The 20,168-nt window shown below is 40.3% G+C and overlaps 1 protein-coding gene across 1 annotated transcript in view; it reads left to right on the top strand.

Annotated features, from left to right (window-relative positions):
* Positions 1 to 20,168, top strand: part of OXCT1 (3-oxoacid CoA-transferase 1) — an 81,930-nt gene that overhangs the window by 10,371 nt on the left and 51,391 nt on the right. Inside the window, exons 4-7 of the mRNA XM_038123577.1 lie at positions 6,204 to 6,339; positions 10,313 to 10,462; positions 12,143 to 12,249; positions 18,828 to 18,888. Coding sequence (XP_037979505.1) covers positions 6,204 to 6,339; positions 10,313 to 10,462; positions 12,143 to 12,249; positions 18,828 to 18,888 — 454 coding nt within the window. The remainder of the gene's footprint in view (positions 1 to 6,203; positions 6,340 to 10,312; positions 10,463 to 12,142; positions 12,250 to 18,827; positions 18,889 to 20,168) is intronic.

Below are 20,168 nucleotides of genomic sequence, written 5' to 3'. Positions count from 1 at the left end.
TGATGACAAATGAGAAAAAAATAGATACAGAACTCAGCATAGTTGAGGAATGGGTTTTAGAAATTTCAGTGAAAGTTAAGCCTGTCTTTTGGCTAGGTGACTTTTAAAGTAAGATGCATTCATGATGAAATTTACATATTTATCAGATTACTTCTATACGTTATACCTTCTCTGTTAAAGAAAAATATGGTACATTTTAGACGTTCTGAATAGAGTTGTTTTACTTGTTATTATAAAAACACAGTACACCATTTCATACCAGAAAGGAGTGTGGGGAGAGGAGACTGCTGCTGATGTAACCATGCAATCTGCAGTATTTCTCCTCTTGAGAAATTATCTGCCTTGTATAGACTTGGCCTATATGCCTGCACCCATGACTGTCACAGCAGAAGAGCATCATTTTTGGAGGAGGATGTTAGAGGAACAATACTGCCATTTTGCTGTGAGACTCAAGAGGAACTTATGAGAGCAGAGAGGACAGAGTTCCCATGAGAATACTTCAGTAGCAGAAGGACAAGGGCCCAGTGCAGACACTGCAGAGAAAGAGTAGAGGGAGAGTAAGGCTCAGGAATGCCAGTTTGCTCCGAGGGCTTTGTGATTTTCCACAACCCTGGCCTCCCTTCCCTCCCTTGCTTCCCTCCCTTGCTTCCCTCCCTCCCTCCCTCCCTCCCTCCCTGTCATTGTCTCCTGGGCAGGATTGCCATAGCATATGGCAGCACCCATATTTCTCTCTTCCACCTCTTTTTTCAGTCTACAGAGATCTTCTTTTTTCTTTCTTCAGAGAGCTTCATCCTGTCTTTTTTTGCTTTCTATTTAGAAATTTGCAGTCAGACATATGGGAAAATGTCCTAGGAAAAGAAGCTGCCTGAAGACAATGTCAAGACATTTGGCTAAAGTCAAGAAAAACAAAGCAAATAAGCATTATATCTCTGAATAATTTACCTTTCTGTGAGCTGAATCTGTCTGTTTCTCTCTGTCTGTTAGTTAACTCCTATTCCTCATCTTGTTCTCATTCTTGGGTACCCTTTGGGAAGTGAGGGACAGACAAGGAGAAACACATTATCATCTGAGCTAGCTCTTTAGTAACCTTATAGATGGAGAAATTATTGTGAGACATAGTGTCATTGTTATGAGCCAGCTGTAAGACTGGGGAAGATGAGATATAAAGAACTGTTATATGATTGTCTGCATTAATTTTGCCCTGGGTGTGCTTGCACTTTTGTTCCATGTCTTCCAGCAAACACCATCTAGTAGGCATTTATTAATTTTCTGCACAAAGGCCGTTAAGGATCTTTCTAGGGCTGCCAGGTTTATACTTTATTTTTGTGAACTGTGGAACGTGTGTCCCTAAGAACGTGGGTGGTACCTCTGTCCACATAACTTTCATGTTGGTAAAGTTTCATGCTATAGTCAGGCACCCCTGTGAGCCTGAAAGTTTAAGTCTCTGCTGCTAAGAAATGCCATGCAGGTAGTGATTGATGCATTCCTTTTAGTTGGGAAGCATATCTGGTCTTCCTTAGCAATTGTGGATCTGTCAGAAGGCATAATTGCATGTAATTTGGAGCAAATCCTTTTGAAGACTGCAAAGCTGATGTTGCAAATAAAATCAGCCTCTCATCTTCTACGTGGAGAATGTCAGAGGAAATTGTTTCCTTTCCTCACCCCTAGCCTATTGCCAAGAAAATTTCTAGCTCTGAAACAGGTCCATCTGTTACCAAGTTTCATGCTTCATTATGTAACACTTGGAGCTGAAGAATACCTAAAAAGACTGCCTGTCTGTCTCCAGAAGCTGACTGGTATATTTACATAAAATGTTTTCCAGGAGTAGAACCAACCATTTATGTGCATTTTTTTGCAGCAACAGCTAGTTGCAGAAACTTCAGTTTCTGCCTGAGGTGGAGCCTTGCCACAGGATTCTTACTGCATACTTTTCCTTCTCAATCTGTTGTCTTCAGGGGTGGTGTAGTTTTACGCTCCTATCTTTCCGGTCCCCAAATTATGAGAGGAGGAAGATTAGGGGGTGCATCATGTTAGCTCCTTGATTAACATGTTTTAATTCTCCAAAACTCAATATATTCATTTTAATATTTCATAACTAATAATTCTGGTTATGTGTAATCCCTCAGGAATATCAGCTTCTGAAGAATCTTTGAACAATTAGTAGAGGGAGCTATCTCTTTAAGAAATCTAGAAGGAGGCCCTCATTCTAATTGATGCTGCTTTCCATCCAGTAAATGCAGCCAGTCTGTTCTGACCACACCCACGTTTTAGAAACAAATAAATATCTTTACAAAGGCAGACAGAGAGGAGAGTTGTAATTGTCTTGTGACGTTTGCTTTTACACAACCCCCCTAACAATAAGCCATTGTATGTTTTGTGCCAGAGAGTGTGAAATTCGAAGTAGCCATTTTTTTCTGCTTAAGAATGCAGCTTTTTATTTCCTACTTCATCAGGCTGTGTGGGGCTTGTTGGTGTGGGAGGCTTTTTATCAGTTTGGAAACTTTGGTAATCTCTTCTTCCCTGTGATGCTGTAGAATGTGTTATGCTTGAGACACCAAAGAAGAATGGCTAAGAACAGCCGATTATTGTTTATCTGCAGTGAAATACTGACATGTTGCCTTTGACTACTTCCAGTACACTGGAGATGTGTGGGCTACATCTGTCTGGGAGTCATATTTGGTGAATTTTTTAAATTAGAAAAGGCAGACATAGTTTTTGTCAGGAAGTTTTTGTAGGTCTGAGAGGGACAAAACAGCTGGAATGAATGTATTGCTAGACAATTAGAGCTCCTTAATTTTTCTTGTCTATATCAATAGTTTGGGTAACTTGGGTCACTGACATCTTTGATGAATGCCTAGTTTTCTTTTTCTGTATGCACTTCCTGTATTCTGTTGATTCACTTTTCATCTTAATACAGAATGGGCAAACTTCTAGAAATCCAAACATATCTGAAGTTAAAAGAATGCATTCAGTGTCTAGCACTAATGTGTACTTTCCCTTTTCTGACTGCACTCATAACAGCTATGTAAACTTCTACCACACCTTCTTGCTTCCTATCTAGGGCAGCCTATTTTTATTGCATTTACCTTTGTTTTAATTTGTAAAGCACTGAATCTAGCTTTTGAAATAGGTTTATGGGGTGTATTCTTTTCATGCACTCAGTAAAGGTTCTTTTTTTTCTTTCTATGGTTGCTGTTTGAAAGGTGGAGTGTAGCCTGCAAGGCAAATTTTTGTAGGTAACATTTTGAGGGTAAACATAATCAAAGCTGAAAAGTTCAAAAGCTCTTTGCTTAAAACAACATGATCAAGAAAGTAGCAAAAGACAGCAAGGGAGAACTAATAACTCAAAATTGCCACAGAAGTGTTATATTGAAAGAAGTATCCATATACCAGAGGGTTTTTGAAAGTTGTAATCTTTGATAGAGATGTCTCATGAAAATCAAAAGGTAGGGAAAATAGGAGTGAGAACAGTGTTTTCTGTGTGAAATGTGTGTTTCTTGGAACATTGACATGTAAGAGAAAAACATGGGAAACATAAAATATGCTGAAGTGCTCAAAATGGGTTTTTGAAGGCACATGAAAACTGATGCATGTGAACGCAAAAGGGTTATTTTAGCTGGAAACCTAAATACAGATTGCATCCTCAAAAGAGATGGATGGCAGTGTATTTTCTTTCAAGAAATGTACATCTAAAAAAGCCCTATATGAGTAATGGCAACAGGATTTTGTGCTGTTGCTTTGAAGATTAAATGCCTGTGGGAGTAGTGCTACCAGGCAGGCAGAGACTCCTGGCGCCTGACTTTTGAAAGGTGAAATTCCTGTTCTCATTGTGCTAGGGAAATATGACCTTGTTGTATGCTCAGTAATGGATCCTCACAGCAATTTTGTTTTTGAACAGATTGGCTATATTTGAGGAGAAGAGTAAGAAAGAGTGGCTTAAGAAGTGAAGAACAACTTGGCATGAGTGTGACAGAATAACCTTTGTGCAACTTTCTGCTTAATTTCTTCATAACTATGTTTCAGTATTTCTTGATAGAAGTTTCAGTATTTCTTGATAGAAGATACCTCACAGTAGTAGATCAGGGAATCAAGTGTATCCACATGGAATCCTGCAGGATGATATGCAAAATCCTATTAAGGACAATATGCTTTGGTAACTGCTTCTGAGAATATAGGAGCAAGGATTATGGATCTTAGTGAAATGAAGGAGAAATTTCTTTAACCATTACAAATCTGCTCCTGACCCTCTGTTGCCATCATTTCTTACATCAATGCACACAGTATTTCATTGTCTTCATGAAGAAGTTTTTTTTTCTATTTGGTAACTTTCAAGTTTTGTAATGGTAAGAGCAGTGTTAGCCACCTGAATGATACACAGAGATTGCAAAGTCTGGCTTGCAGGCAGTTCAGGAAGCTTCCTGTTGTTCTTGCACTAGGAAGCACTGTACAGTTTTGTTTAAATTCTGCACTTTTGCCACACAGTGCCATAATTACACCAACCCATTTAACTACCATCAGATGTTTACTGGTCTTTTACATTTCTTTACTACCTTTTATAATGAGATGTCAGGGTTTGATGGTTTTCATGTGAGAGGAATTGTCTTGCTTTGAATTAATCTATACAGGAAATTCTGGCTTTTTTTTTTATTCTTTTTTTGTAATCTCTTTGCCCACAAGACTCCTCTTTCTTCTCTATTCTTAGGTCTTCCAGTTTCAGACTGGAGGATTTTTTTTCTTGCGGGGAGTTAAAAACACTGGTTGTTTCTAGGCAACGCACATTTTAGTCCCAAGGCTTTGGCACCAGAACATTTTGGAAGTTGCATCATGGTTAGATTTTTAACTTTTTTTTTTTAATCGGTCAGAGTTGGAGAGTGGAGCAAGCTTTTGTAATAAATCACATTCTTTTGTATCTGGAGAACATAGAATAAATTCAGAGAACCAGGTCAGAGAAGCTTGTTTCACTTCCTCTCATCCAGTTTCAAAAGTGCTTGAGTATGCACTGAAGTGGGCCACCTCCTAAAAATAGTCCTAACCTTAAAATAGTGCTCATAATGGCTGCAGTTGCGAAGGCACTGGGACTGCATGTCTGTCCATGCAGCTCTCTGAGTATTGTGGTGGGAGAGGAAGAGCTGGTGCTGGTCCTGCTCACTCAGCCCCTCTCCCTTCACCTGCAGCACTGCAGCCTGTGCTGTGGCTGGCAAGCATTTCCACTTTTATATTTGAAAATGAATACTGCATAATAGTAAAGTTTTTTAATCTGGTCTTTCTTTGGAGCTCTTCTTCAGGAAGTGTGAACAGGATTCATACATTGTAAGCACATGTGTGTTAATTACAAAGTGCTGAATAATTGATTACATAAAAGATTATTTTAATATTTTTCTGTATTTCTATCCGGAAGGGTCAAGCCATTGTGTGGATAATTAAGTCATATTGAATTGACCAACTCATGGCAGATATACATAATTTTTTGTGAGGAAATTCTGCATCATGGCATCTTTTTTGTAGAGGGACTGGAAGGTCTGAGTTCCCTGCTTGTATGATGCAGCGACCAACATAAATGGGGAGGAGCTTCACACACATGTACCAGTCTGCTGGCATCCTGCATAACAGGCTGGAAAAGTGAAAGAAACATGTCTTTATAATATCATCTATGTTTATTTCCATATTTATATGTTAACCTCATATTTCCTTGAATTGAAGTAGCACTTTTTACAGAGAAACCTTGGTTGCAGGAACTCCTGAAAAATGTTTCTAATCCAGTAGAACACAATATAGCATACAAACCATACTAACCAATCACTTGTCTTTTTCCCAGGGAGCAGGAGTGTAAACAAAAATATGTCTTTATTCACTCAAAGCCATGTCTGACTTTTTATTAATTTAGTAAGGCTTTTTAAAGGAGCAGATACGTAAAATAACACCACTTGTCAAGCTGGTAATTTTTAGCTGCTGACATGTGAAATGACTTTAACTGGAACTTTTTGGATGTATTCTGTGTCTTGGAAGAGATGAGGTCTGAAAACTGAAATATTAAATTTTAATTGAAGCTTTGATGCCTTGCCCTCTAAAGGCTAGAATTTGATTTTTGTCTTCAATTCATTATGTGTGGGGGAGATAACTCTGTTCTTTATTCTTAAGTCATTACAGCTTATCAAGTGTTTTTTTAAACAATAAAACTGTTTTGTCTGGCATTTTCTACACAGTGTTGACAATTTTGGACTTGGCCTTCTGCTTCAGACAAAACAGATAAAACGCATGGTGTCATCGTATGTTGGAGAGAACGCTGAATTTGAACGCCAGTATTTATCTGGTGAGCTTGAAGTTGAGCTTACACCACAGGTAAGGAGTGTCTCTAAGACAGTGGTTTCTTTTCATCTAAAATATTGAGTAGAATAATGCCTAAGTGGTCTTACAAAATTGTTTAGCAATTGAAACGTTTTGCTTGTGTGCAGAAGACACTTGCCATCTGTGGTGGGCTGACCCTGACTGGATTCCGGGTGCTCACCAAAGCCTCACTCTCAACTCCCCTCAGCTGGACAGGGAAGAGAAAATATAACAAAAGTCTCATGGGTTGAGATAAGTAAAGACAGAGATCACTCAACAGTTATGGTCTTGGGCACCATAGACTCATCTTGAGGAACTTAATTTAGTTTATGTCAGTCAAATCAGAGTGGCTAAGAGAAGTAAAACCAAATCTTAACACCCCCTTCCCCTACACACACTTTACCCCAACCCGACCTTCTTCGTGCTCCAACATGGATTCCCTGTGGAGTCTCAAGTCCTGCCAACAAACCTGCTCCAGCTTGAGCTCCTCTTTCCTTGGGGGCCACAGGTCCTGCCAGGAGCCTGCTCCATCATGGGCTTCCCATGGAGTCACAGCCTTCTTCCAGGCATTTACCTGCTTGGGTGTGGGATCCTTCAGGGGCTGCTGGTGGATTTGTGCTCCCATGTGGCTCACCATGGGCTGCACAGGCACAGCTGCCTCACTGTGGTCTTGCCACGGGCTGCAGGGGAATCTCTGCTCTGGCACCTGGAGCAGCTCCTGACCCTCTTCCTTCACTCTCCTTGATGCCTCCAGAGCTGTTCCTCTCACATATTCTCACTCCTCTCTGCTGGATGCTCTTACATCTGTGGAAAAGGGTCTCCTTCCTCAACACGCTGTCCCAGAGGCACTACACTGTTGCTGATGGGCTTAGTCTTGGAACCACCTGGCACTGGTTCTGTGGACACTGTGGGAAGCTTCTGGCATATTCTCACAGAAACCACCCCTCTAGCTACAAAAACCTTGCAAAGCCAATGCACCATCTTAGGGTCATGCATCAGTTAAGAACTGACTGTGTGTTATTTGTGTGAATTCCTTTAATGGAATTAATTAATTAATAATAGATTATATTCATCTGAAGTTTATAAAGGGAAGGAAGTCAAGAAGCTGCTCTGTTCCTGTCTTGGTGGCAGGTTTTGGGGATGTTGCATGTGCAGTGCCTGCCATCTAGTGGGCAGGAATCAAATTCGGAGATTTCGTTCCTTGTGGGATAAAACCCTTTTTGGCTTGTTCATTAACTCTTAGCAAAATGGATCTGTCTATACTGTTATAAGCAAATTTAAAACTTTACTTTTTAGCACTGCATTTTTAATTATTTTGGCACTGCCAAGCTACCATATAGCATGAATGCAATGAGATCCTAAAATCATTGATACCAGTTATATTCTATTGAGATCAGCTTCTATGAAGTTGGTGTTCTGACTTGAAAGATTACAGCATGTTAGTGTGTGGCGTTTTCAGAGGTGACACATAAAATTTGGGCTTTCAACATCTCTTTATATAAATGTCTGAGAAAAACAATTGTGTTAAGTTTTCATTAAGGTTGGTATTTTGAGCTCCCTCTCTCGTGAATCAGAATGGGTCGGGTTGGAAGGACCCACAGTGGGTCATCTGGTCCAACCTCTTTGCTCAAGCAGGGTCATCTCAGAGCACATGGCACAAGATTGTGTTCAGATGGTGCTTGAATATCTCCAGTGAAGAAGACTACATGACCTCTCTGAGCAATCTGTTCCAGTGTGTGGTCAATGTCAGAGTAAAGAATTTCTTCCTTATCTTCAGGTGGAACTTCCTGTGCATCATTATCTGTCCCTTGCCTCTTGTCCTGTTGTTCAGGACCCCTGAACAGAGCCTGGTTCCTCCTCTTGACACCCCTTCTTCAGATATTTACAGGCATTGATAAGGTGTCCCTTCTCAGTCACCTCTGCTTGAGGCCAAACAGGCCCAACTCCCTCAGCCTTTCCTCACAAGAGAGATACTCCATTCCCTTGAGCATCTCTGTTACTCTTCACTCCAGGACCATCTCCAGGAGTTCCGTTTCTCTCTTGTCCTGAGGAGCCCAGAACTGGACACAGCAGTCCAGACCTCGCCTCACCAGGGCTCAGGAGAGGGGCAGAGTCAGCTTCCACGATGAAGCTCCCATCTCCTGTTGATGATGCTTTTCCTGATGCACCCCAGGACACCCCTGGCCTTGGCCCCAAGGACACACTGCTGGCTTACGGACACCAGGACCCTCAGGTCCTTCTCCACCAAGCTGCTTCCCAGCAGCCCAGCCCCTGGCCTGTACAGGTGCGTGGATCATTCCTCCTCAGGTGCAGGACCCTGGGTTTTCCTGTGCTGAATTTCAGATTGTTCTTCTCTGCCCATTTCTCCAGTCTGCCAAGGTCCCTCTGAAGGGCTGCAGCACTCTCTGGGGTATCAGCCACCCCTCCCAGGTTTGTGTCATCAGCAAACGTGCTGAGGAGGCATCTGCTCTTCCTCCAAGCCATTGATGAAAAGTTAAACAATAGTGGGCCCTGTATTGACCCCTGACAGGCTTTCCCAGCTAGATCCTGTGCCACTGATTGTAACGCTCTGGGACTACCATTCAGCCAGTTCTCAATTAATATCACTACCCTCTCATCCAGTCCATTCTACCTGAGCTTGCCTATGAGGATGCTGTGAGAGAATGTTTCTTAGAATGACAGACATGAGTGGAAAAGTTCCTTTTATACCTAGTCAGCAGACCTGAAAATAGCCAGACACTTGTCATGTCTGATGTTTCAAATGTCACAAATCTCACAATGCATTCTTTTCCCTCCTATTTAATGTTCAGTACTTTCACCTAGGTGACCATGAACTCCTCAGACACGTAGCTGGCTCTGTGGACTACAGATAAGTTATGTAGATCCAGCATGGAAATAATGGTTCTACAATATGAAAGGGGAAACAGTAAGGTGAATTAATTATCTCCTATTTGAATTACCATTTCAAATGTGGGGATTTTAAATATTTGTGTCAAGAAAAATAGTCTTTCCTAAAATAGTGTGGTATAACCTTAGACAAAGTGGGAGACTTTTGTATTATTGTTGCACAGTAAGGAAAGCATCATGGTGAGATCTTGAAATGATAAGGTTTCTTAGAACACAGGACCGTATCATTGCATGGTTTGCATCTGCGTCTTGCCACCATTTTGAAAACTAACCAGAGGCCATTGTGTTTCTTGCAGGATAACGGGAAAATAAAATCTTATGTTGTAGAGGCTGTTAAACTGAGTAATTGACCATGATGTTTTTGTCTTGCTTTGAATCCAGGAGAATATTTTAAAAAAAAATCTAGGAAATGACACTTATGAAAAGCAAACACACATCTTTGGCCATTAGGCCATAATTAAGGCGAATTAGGAATTTTTGCTGTTAGTGTCCTGTACTAAAGCTGGACATAGAGAAGAGTGCAGACAGGGTGGTCAAAGAGAGTATAAAAACTGCTCTGTTAGCTTTTTGGTATTCTTGGCACAGGCAACCCAAATTACTGGACTCCCTCTTTCTTTCTCAATCTGCCATGCTTGGCTGTTTTGACTAGGAATGGGTTCTGAAGTTTTTCTTAGAATGTTGAAAAATGTACTTCTGTTAGAGAAGAAAAACCCTCTAGAATATGTAGCCAGGTGGGAAAGAGAAAAATAACTCTGTACTATTCTCAAGAATAATTGGTTGGGAAACAAACTGAAGGAGAGGAGACATAGCCAAGTGCTGGGCCCTGGCATTTGGGAGGTAGTTGTATGACAGTGTCATCTCCAGCAGTTCATGACTGTGTGTCAAGCATTTCTTTCCATATCCAGTACTAGACCCACACGGGAAAGCTAAAATGTGAGGAAGAAACAGATGATTACACCTGTCTACTGTGTGCAGAAGGAATGAACAGGATATAAAATAAAGTTAATGCAAGCCATTCATCAAAGTTTGATTTGTTGTTCCCAAATGATGATTTCTTAAATGTGTTTTCCCTTTGTTGTAGGGTACACTTGCTGAACGTATTAGAGCAGGAGGAGCTGGAATCCCAGCATTTTACACCAGTACTGGCTATGGGACGCTTGTGCAGGAAGGGGGCGCACCCATCAAGTACAACACAGATGGCACCATTGCCATTGCCAGCCAGCCAAGAGAGGTAAGACGTCTGATTGCAGACTATTTATCTTGTAAATACGTTAATTTCCAACATATTTACAAGATAAGCAAGTGTTTAAGAAGGAGTTAAGTTTAACTTTACTGTATTCATTTAACTGGGTGTCTGTGGTACCAGACACATTAGCTTTGCTTCCATTGCTTACTGCTGTGCCCTGTGATGTATTAAAGAAGTTTTTACAGTTCTAGAGTGATTTAGCATCAAGACCTGGTCCAAGTGAGTTACTCTTCACTTGACCATTCTTTGACCAACTTCACTGTGTATTCAAACTAAGTTCAAACTAAAACCTGTTAGTGGAGCAGGTGCTCCTTAAATCCTCCCCTATGCAGTAAGCAGCCCTGCAGCTGCACATGGAGCTTCAGCCTTAGAAGAAATGGGGCATTCTCATGTTAAACTGGGAAGAGCTCAGTTGACTTAAATTTCAGGGAATGCATTTCCCAACATTTGAAATGCAATTTAGTTTAGTCTCAGTTTTTAAAACTGCAAAGAAATAAAAAGACTGTGGCTTTCAAGGGAGAAACAAGGGTTTCATTTTGAAGTTGGATGTAGAATTTGGAGAAGGGAAGAGATGTCTCAGTGCCATAATGTTTCTTGAAGAAATGGGTGGGGCTAATATTGTATGTTCCAATTAGGCTGCATATAACATTACCTTTCACCTCAAGAGCATTTCTGGGGTAAAGGTGATTCCACCCTAACCCATGCTTTTCATGTATTTTATACATGACTATTTGCAGTATCTATACATTGTCTTAATCTTTTATATTCCCTTAATTTTTTTACTGCATACATCATTATGATGTTTTACCATTTAGAGGAATGTTTTGTTCAATAAACAGCTTATAATTTTAATAACATTTTTCTTACTTTGTTTTTCTTTTGACATTTGTGGGAAAATCTCTCTTACTCTCCTCAGTCTAATAACGATGGGGTGCTAATAAAATAACTAGCGTGATTTGTTGATTCCATTCTCCACATCCATTTTGCACAGAAGTATCATTTTATAAAGGCTCAGATCTCCTTTTATGGTATTGGCAAACTGACATCTGATACACTTTTCTCATACTTCCCTTTTCAGCAACTTTAAGAAGCTCTCAAGTAATATTTGTGTGTACTCTTACCTTCTACATTAAGAGAGGTGGTCTTTCATCTCTCAATATAGGACTGAAATACTAGCTCTGTCCCTCTTCCATATTTTGGCTTCAGGGCACAGTATCATTCATTCCAAATATTGATCATAAATGCAGGAAAACAAAATGAAATTCAGTCTGTTAGATGACATGATTTGAGTAGTCTGTCTTGGATTTGGATTTGGTGGTGGGCAGTGCTTATGACGTTTTTCAGTAATTCTGCTTTAGCACTTCAGTTTTTGTTTAGCTGGTAGATGTGCAGGACAAAGCATAGCTAATTCCAGTAGATGGAGCAGGAGGAATATGGATTCTCATGTTTCACTAGAGAAACTATAATAAAACTGGGGTTTATAGCCTATGATAAAACTGGGGTTTACACGCCTCTCTGTTATCATACAACTTTTCAGTAAAAACTTTACAGAGTACAAAAAGAGGTTGAAATATAACAGTCTGCAAAATTAACCCCTAAAATAAGTATTACATGTGATATTTGTTGGAAGAAACCTACATCTCAATTTTGGACTTTTCTCTGTAGGTGAGGGAGTTTGATGGCCGTCACTTTATTCTAGAGAAATCTATTACAGGAGATTTTGCTCTTGTGAAGGCATGGAAGGCTGATCGTGCAGGAAACATAATTTTCAGGTATGACTTTTTTACTGGTGGGAAAAGATTATTTTACAGTTTAGGTAATGAATGAGAAGGATAATCCTGTCTCCTGTGTTATGGCAAAATAATGTTTTACTGATTTCACATTCTTTCATATTGCCTTTCCCTACTGTCAAATTACATTGCTATAAAACACCAAAATGTAATTGCTTTTTCTAATGACTTTTGAGAATTCAAACATAGCTATGAAGTAAAGCATTCATAGTTAAAAATGAGACATAGCAGACCAAAGTCATTATGATGACTGTTGAGAAACTTAGTGACATTCTCTGTCTTTCAATATTCCTCTTAGTTTGGGTCCTTTTTCTTGAGCAATTAAAGGCTTACCCAAAAAGTACAGGTTCATGCACAACAGAAGAGAAGGAAACTGAGTCAGTCTTCTGCCCAGTCAGTGATGGGAAAACTGATTCTGTCTAAAGAAAGCTGTGTCTAAAGTTTATTTCATCTCAGTGATGTAGGGAAAGGTATCATATGAGTTTAAACATCTTTGCAATGAAAAGTTTGTTACACTACTGAGAAAATCTTTTATATGAGTTGCTCTGTTTGTGTTCTGGTTTGTCCTGAACTGAAGCAGGAGAGAGGTTTGCTTATGTTTAATGCCTGGTTTTTATTTGTTTGTCTTATGGCTATCAGATGAAAACGTGAGTGTTGTAGTTATCATGTGCAGTTTATTACAAGCACATGCTGATTGAGAGTCTGTCTTTGTACAGAACAAACAAGGAGTTGGAAAAGCAACTGAAAAATATGTGTATAAAATAACACCCATAAAATAATGCTTTTCTTTATGTGTACATGTGTATATATATATTTATATATCCACATAATTCATACTAAATTAAAATATTTGAAATTAAATTACTTATATATCTACATAATTAATACTACATTAAAATACTTGAAAATTTATAAATAAGTTTTTATTTTGCTCAACTCCTGGCATCCTGACTTGCCCACTGGCAAGACAATATGGTTTCTTATTGAAAGCTGAACTTTCTTGTATGTGTGCAGATGAATTTGGTGGCTGCTAAACTGCTCTCCTTAGGCTCTGGTACATTGAATACAGGAAACATTCTTCCCCATTGGCCTTGTCTTTGATCCTGTGCCACTACTCTCTGTGCTTTATCCTGCATCTTTCTACTGATGTATAGTAGATACCTCTCAAAAGTTCTTTCATTCTCCACAGAAAGACTGGTTGTGTTCTCCTTTTACCCTCTTCCTTCATGTCCTGTTGTTCTCTATGCCTTTCCTTCTTCCTGTTGCTTTCAGAAGTCTTCGTTATGTCTCCCACATTCACACAATACAGCTGAGAACAGATACTAATTCCATCTGGAGTGAAGACTTAAAAATCTTGACTCTTCCCTTCAACTGTAACTAATCGAAGATGGAAACTGATCATCATCTGGTGTCCTATTCCATATAGAATATTGCCAGCTCAAAGGAATGTGCTCAGGATAAGCAGTGACCTATTCTGTTTCTGGATGAGACATGATTATCTGATATAATAGAACAGAGAAACTTAGGGTCATCTTATAACTTACTGTCTGCTACTACTTTCACAGCAGTGTGGTACTATTCATAGCGTGTTTCCTGTGACTGTGTGAAGCCAGTAGCAATAATGTGTCTGCCAAACTGTTAATCACCGTCAAGCTAAGAGCTTTTATAAATTTAGAGGATATAAGCGTACTTTAGGTACACTTACTTTGACCACAGGCTGGCATTAATTTTTTTCCTATTCTCATACATCAAGCTATACTGTTTTCTTGGAATTAAGTATGGCACCAACTTCTTTAGAAAGCTGCTTTTAAAATGGTTAGTTTTGTGGGTTTTTTTTTAAGTTCTACTTCATGGGTCCTAGATATTGGTCTTTTTGTCCGATACAGCATGCTGTGGTGGCTTTCCTTTCAGGCATTTTCATGCTGAGTGAACTATTCTGCACCACTTAGCAGTGGTTAGCTTTGTCTAAGAAAGTCTTGACCTCCCCTGGGGCTTTGCTCGTTAGGCACAACATCAGGGAGTGCCACTGCTTCTGTGGATAGTCAGAGAATCCCAGAATGGCCTGGTTTGGAAGGGATCTTAAATACCATCCAGTTCCAGCCTCCAGCTGTGGGCAGGAAGACCCTTCAGTGAGTTGGGCTGCTTAGAGATCCATCCAGCCTGGCCTTGAACACTTCTGGGGATGGAGCATCCACAACTTCTCTGGGCAGCCTGTTTCAGTTCCTCACCACCCTCAGTAAAGAATTTCTCCCTAATATCAAAATTAAACCTCCCCTCTATGTGCCCTTGTGAAAATTCCGTCTATGTTGAATACTCCCTTCAGGTATTGGAAGGCTGTAATTTGGTCACCCTGAAGCTTTCTCTTCTCCAGGCTTAAAAATTCAAATTCTCTCAGCCTTTCCTTGTATGAGACCTCTGATCATCTTGGTAGCCTCTGGACTGGCTGCAGCAGGTCCCTGTTCTTCCTGTCCTGGGATCCCAGCTCTGGATGCAGTGCTCCAGGTGGGTCTCAGCAGAGCAGAGCAGAGGGGCAGAATCCCCTCTCTCCCCTGCTGCCCACGGGGCTCTGGATGCAGCCCAGGACACGTTTGGCTCTCTGGCCTGTGAGTGCCATGGCCGGGCCATGTGCAGCCTCTCACGCACAGCACCCCCAAGTCCTTCTGGGCAGGGCTGCTCTGGGTCTGTCCATGCCCAGCCTGTGCTGATACCAGGGGTTGTTCTACCCAGGTGCAGCACCAGCAGTTGGCCTTGTTAAACCTCATCAGATTCCCAAGGGTCACTTTTGGAGCTTACTCAGGTCCCTCTGGATGGTATCCCATCCTTCAGAAGCATCAACAGCACCACTCAGCTTGGTGTTATCTGCTAATTTGCTGAGGATGCACTCAATTCCTTTGTCTGTGTCACTAATGAAGATATCAAATAACACTGGTTCCACTAGAGACTCCTGAGGGACACCACTTGTCACTGATGTCCATTGGGTATCTGAGCCATTGATCATTAACCTCTGGGTGTGATTGTTGAACCAATTCCTCATCTACCAAAAAGTCTATGCAATCGAATCCATCTTTCTCCAAATTAGAGACAATGATGTTGTGGGGCTGTAAAGCCATGCCAAAGGCTTTATGAAAGTGAAGATAAATTACATCTATAGCCATTTCCCATCCACTGATGTAGTCACTCCATCATAGAAGACCACTATATTGGTGGCCTAACAGATGTGAAGTTTTGCTGGCTGTCCTAAATCACCTCCCTGTCCTCCCTGTGACTTAGCACGGCTTCTAGGAGTGTGTGCCATGATCTTCCCAGGCACAGAGGTGAGGCTGACAGGTCAGTATTTCCTGGGGTCCTCCTTTATATAATTTTTAAATTTTAAAGATGGGAACCGTCTTTCCCTCTTTCCAGTCACCTGGTACTTCACCTGACTGCCATGACTTTTCAAATATCATGGAGAGTGATTTGTCTGTCTCCTTTGGCTCCCCTCCCTTTTCAGCTGGTCCCATTCTGCTAGTTGTTCTAGCCCAATGTACCTCGACTTTATAAGCAAATACGTGGCTTGTTGGTGATGAAAATAGACTATTGACAAAGAAGCGGAAATGTTGAAGGGATAACCCGAGTCGGAGCCTCTTCTGTGACAGTCATGTCAGGTCATCTCTTCATGCTTCAACTGGTTCTGCAATACATAAGTTCAGTTCATACCAGAGGTGTCTCTGCATCTTCATATCACTAGATATGTAGTGGATGTAGTTTGTTGGTTTAGACTGCTATGAGCTAGTTTGCTGTCTTTTGCCTCTGGCAGAAAAGATGGCATGCCTTTGGGTGAGCTTAGAAATCCAGTGGAACAATGGAACTTTGTAGACATTGCTGAATCTAGATGTCCCAATCTAGATGTCTAGATTGTCCTAAAATAAAAGGGCAAATTTCTCTAGCTAGTTTTTGAATTTCCTACTGCTAACTCCTTAACATTGTTCTGTGTTGGAAAATAAGTGTAGTGCTTCTGTTTTTTTTGTTTTTTTTTTTCTTCTTGATGATGTGCTCTTTAGAAATAAGGCCTTTGATCCCATAAAACTTCTGGATGGTGTGTTCTTTAGAAATAAAGCCTTTGATCCTGTAAAAGACTGCTGCTTCTGAAACAACTTTACTAACTCAAGAAGAGTTTAAATGGCAGAAGCTTTTATAAATTACGTCAGATTAGAGACCATTATCTCTTCTTAATGTCAAATTAACATTGAAATGTTTTCTTGTAGTTTTTCCCCATGTAAAAATAATTTTATATCAGTTTCTTTTACTGGCAGAGTATCCCCTTCAATCTTGAGAAAGTCTTTGGCTCAGAAAAGTATGAAATGGGATGAAATATAGAATTGTTAGTTTTGTCATCTTCCTTTCCCCCATCTGTACCCATTTCTTAGCTATTTTAATTCAGGTTTTGTATCTCTATGTAATTTTAATTCAGGTTTTGTATCTATTTTCCCTGAATCAATACTAACTAGTATTGTTTTCACCTCTCAGAGGAGAGTATAAATTCATGTTGTGGGTTTGTTTTTTTTGTTTTGTTTTGTTTTGTTTTGTTTTGGGTTTTTTGTTTTTTTTTTTGTTTTTTTTTGATTTCTCATTGTTACATCCTTCTTTTGGGTTTGTTTAGCCACTAAAAAGACCCATGGGCAGAAGATATTTATAGAATCATAGAATCACAGAATATGTTGAGTTGGAAGGGACCCACAAGGATCATCAAAGTCCAATCCCTGGCCCTGCACAGTACCATCCCCAGGAGTCACACCATGTGCCTGAGAGCGTTGTCCAAACACTTCTTGAGCTCTGTCAGGGTGGTGCTGTGACCACTGCCCTGGGGAGCCTGTTCCAGTGCTCAAACACCCTCTGGGTGAAAAACTTTTTTCAGATGTCCAGCTTAAACCTTCCCTGACACAGCTTCAGGCCATTCCCTCAGGTCCTGTCACTGGTCACCGCAGAGCAGAGATCAGTGCCTGCCCCTCCTCTTCCCCTCACAAGGAAGACATAGTTGCAGTGAGGTGTCCCCTCAGTCTCCCCGAGGCTGAACAGACCAAGTGACCTCAGCCATTCCTGATTTGGCTTGCACTTAAGGCACTTCATCATCCTTGTAACCCTCCTTTGGACAATTCCTAATAGTTTAGTATCTTTTTTATGTTGTGGCACCAAAACCTGCCCCAAGCACTCGAGGTGAGGCTGCCCCAGAGCAGAGCAGAACGCGACAATCCGATGCTGTTAGAGGCTTCACAGCTGCTACATATTGCCAATAAAACGGGGTTTCCCCAAGACAGGTGTCTTAGGGTACAGCTTTGACTGTCTTGGTATGTGCACTGGGATCGCGCCCGAGCGGCCTGCTGTGCCGGGCTTTGGCCGCGTCCCTCCGGCTGTCCCCGGAGCCGCGCGGGGGCAGCAGCGCCCCGAGGCTCGGAGCGCCGGGCACGGTCCTGGCGCCGAGGGAGGGAGGGAGGTTGCGGGAGAGCACTTAGCAGGTTGGACTCCTTCGTCTTAAGGGCTTTTTGCCAGCACAAACGATTCTGTGAGTCTGGGAAATAAGGATGGACGGGTGAAAAATGCTTCTGTGGAAAAACGATGTGGGAAAGGAGGTTTTACCATGTTTTGAAACCTGGTTTCATGGATTTTGATGAAAATTTTGCAAGATTTCTCCTTTTTAACAGAGAAAAATGCTGAGAAGCTAGCAGTGGAATACCACAAAAACCTTCGTAGTATTTCTTAATTATTAAATGTGCCATGTAGCTTTGTTTGGTTTCTGAAAAATGCATGCAGTGGCTGACACAGGTCACTTGTTTCCCCTGTGCTCCTAGGATCTTGGTGCAGTTGCCAACACAGGTATACATGTTAAGTGTTGGCTTTTATTCTCTAGAGGTTCTTTTTCCTTGGTACAGAAATGCTTTGTGGGAACACTTAGGGTGAATGCCAAGAGTCTTACAGTGAGTGCCAAAACTGACACGTTTGGGTTTTTTTATCTTGTTGGTTTTTTTTTGTTTTTTGTTTGTTTGTTTGTTTATTTTTGTGGGGTTTGGGTGGGGTTTTTTTGTTTGTTTTTAGTTAAGAAAATTGGATTACATTTACTACCAGGTAAAGTGCTATCCCAAGTCCTAGTCTGAGTTGGGAAAGCTTACTTGAGAGATTGTTAGGCCTGGTACCAGTCCCCTGTGGAGATTAATTTCATTCTTTGTGCAGTGAAATAATGGCATTGTACAAAGTCCAGCTTGCTGCTGCTTTTGGATCTAATAAATAAATATATCAGTAACATACCCAATTTCAGTTAAACAGTGTGCTGATTTAAAGTCAAAAGAGCTGTAATAAATACTTTCTAGTGTAGCAAAATACGTTTTCATTTCAGATGCATCTTATACAATTCCATAATACTTTTTTCTCCCTTTATACTTCTTTTATTAGTTCTTCAGCTATTTGGCAAAAAGCTTTGTGATGCTCAAAATACAGACATTCCTCTAGTAGCTTATCTGCTTATCTCTGAAGTCTTTCATTGTACTATTATGGCCTTTAATAGTTATTAATTTTTTTTTTTTTTTCAGGAAAACTGCAAGAAACTTCAACCAACCTATGTGCAAAGCTGCAAAAACAACTGTAGTAGAGGTATGGAATTGAAACATAGTAAGCCCTATACTGATATAGTCAACATACCCCTTTATCTTACATGGTGTTCTGGAGACAGGCTGGGGGGATTTCAGATCATTGCAGGATTTCAAATCAGGGTCAGTGGTCTAACCTCTCTCCTTGGATTGCCTTCTCCTGACACTATGCTCTGCTTTGGTGAGTAATTCCTTGTTGCTGTACATCTGATGCTGATCAGGACTCCCTGTTCACTGTGATCAGCCTTTGAAAAGGAAACAAAGCAAGAGCCTTGAAATTTGTTAAATAAAGTAATATGTGGATGAAAGAGGAAAAGAGTAGGTTTAGGTTGTGTTTGAGAAGATTCACATAAGATTTTATGCAAAACGTATTGAAAATAAAATCAAGTACATAACACCATAGAACAGGCCAACCACAGAGCTATCACAGTTGTGGTCTCTAAAATTTAATAAATTACATAAATATCAGTCCACAATGAGATACAGATATTTGGCTGTGTCTTGAGAATGAGGATGAACTAGCTGATCTATAAGTTTCTTCTAATCTTTTTGCCCTTTTCCTTTGTCTGAAATTATAATATTTAAAAACATGAAGCAGACTACTCTGAAAAAATACTGGTGCCTGGAGAATTGCTAAGGCATAGCAATATGTAAAAGATAGACTGCTCTCTTAGCTTTTTCTTCACCCTCTGTTAAGTTTTTTTATATGCCTAATAAAAGCTAAATACAGTTTGGCAGTAAGATCAAGACAAACTCTTCTGGACTATTTCTAGTAAATGGTTTATGGAAGAGGCTTTTATTTCTTCAGGGTTTTTTGTTTGTTTTGTTTGGGGGTTGGCTTGGGATTTTGTTTGTTTGTTGTTTGTTTGTAAGATGTTATTTGGAAAATATATTTGTTATATAAGCATCTCTGGATAATACATTTGGGAACTTTAGTTATTTCTTTGTGCCTTACAGAACTATCACAAAAACTACCATGATATTTGCCACATGACTTAAAATGACAATACAGCAAAACATTCTCATATTTTGTTTTTAAGAAAGGTTTCAAGTATTTTTCTATCTAAAAATTAAATAAAGAATCTTTTCTTCTAGACACTTGTCCTTTATACCTTGTTCAGTCTGGCATTTAAAAAATTTAAGTAGATCAAAGCCTTCCACCTACATGCCATCTCATTCTCTCTTTCTGCTCTTCTATCCATGTATGATAGGGTAGAATTTTCTTGTCAGTGAGCAGCTGATGTGACATCGTTCTTGCCGTAATTCCATTTATCAGTTGTTAGT

This window comes from Motacilla alba, chromosome Z (genome assembly GCF_015832195.1).
Source record: "Motacilla alba alba isolate MOTALB_02 chromosome Z, Motacilla_alba_V1.0_pri, whole genome shotgun sequence".
NCBI classification, from domain to species: Eukaryota; Metazoa; Chordata; class Aves; order Passeriformes; family Motacillidae; genus Motacilla; species Motacilla alba.
The sequence above is the reverse complement of the archived record's forward strand: the minus strand, read 5'-3'. Positions and strand labels throughout refer to the sequence as shown.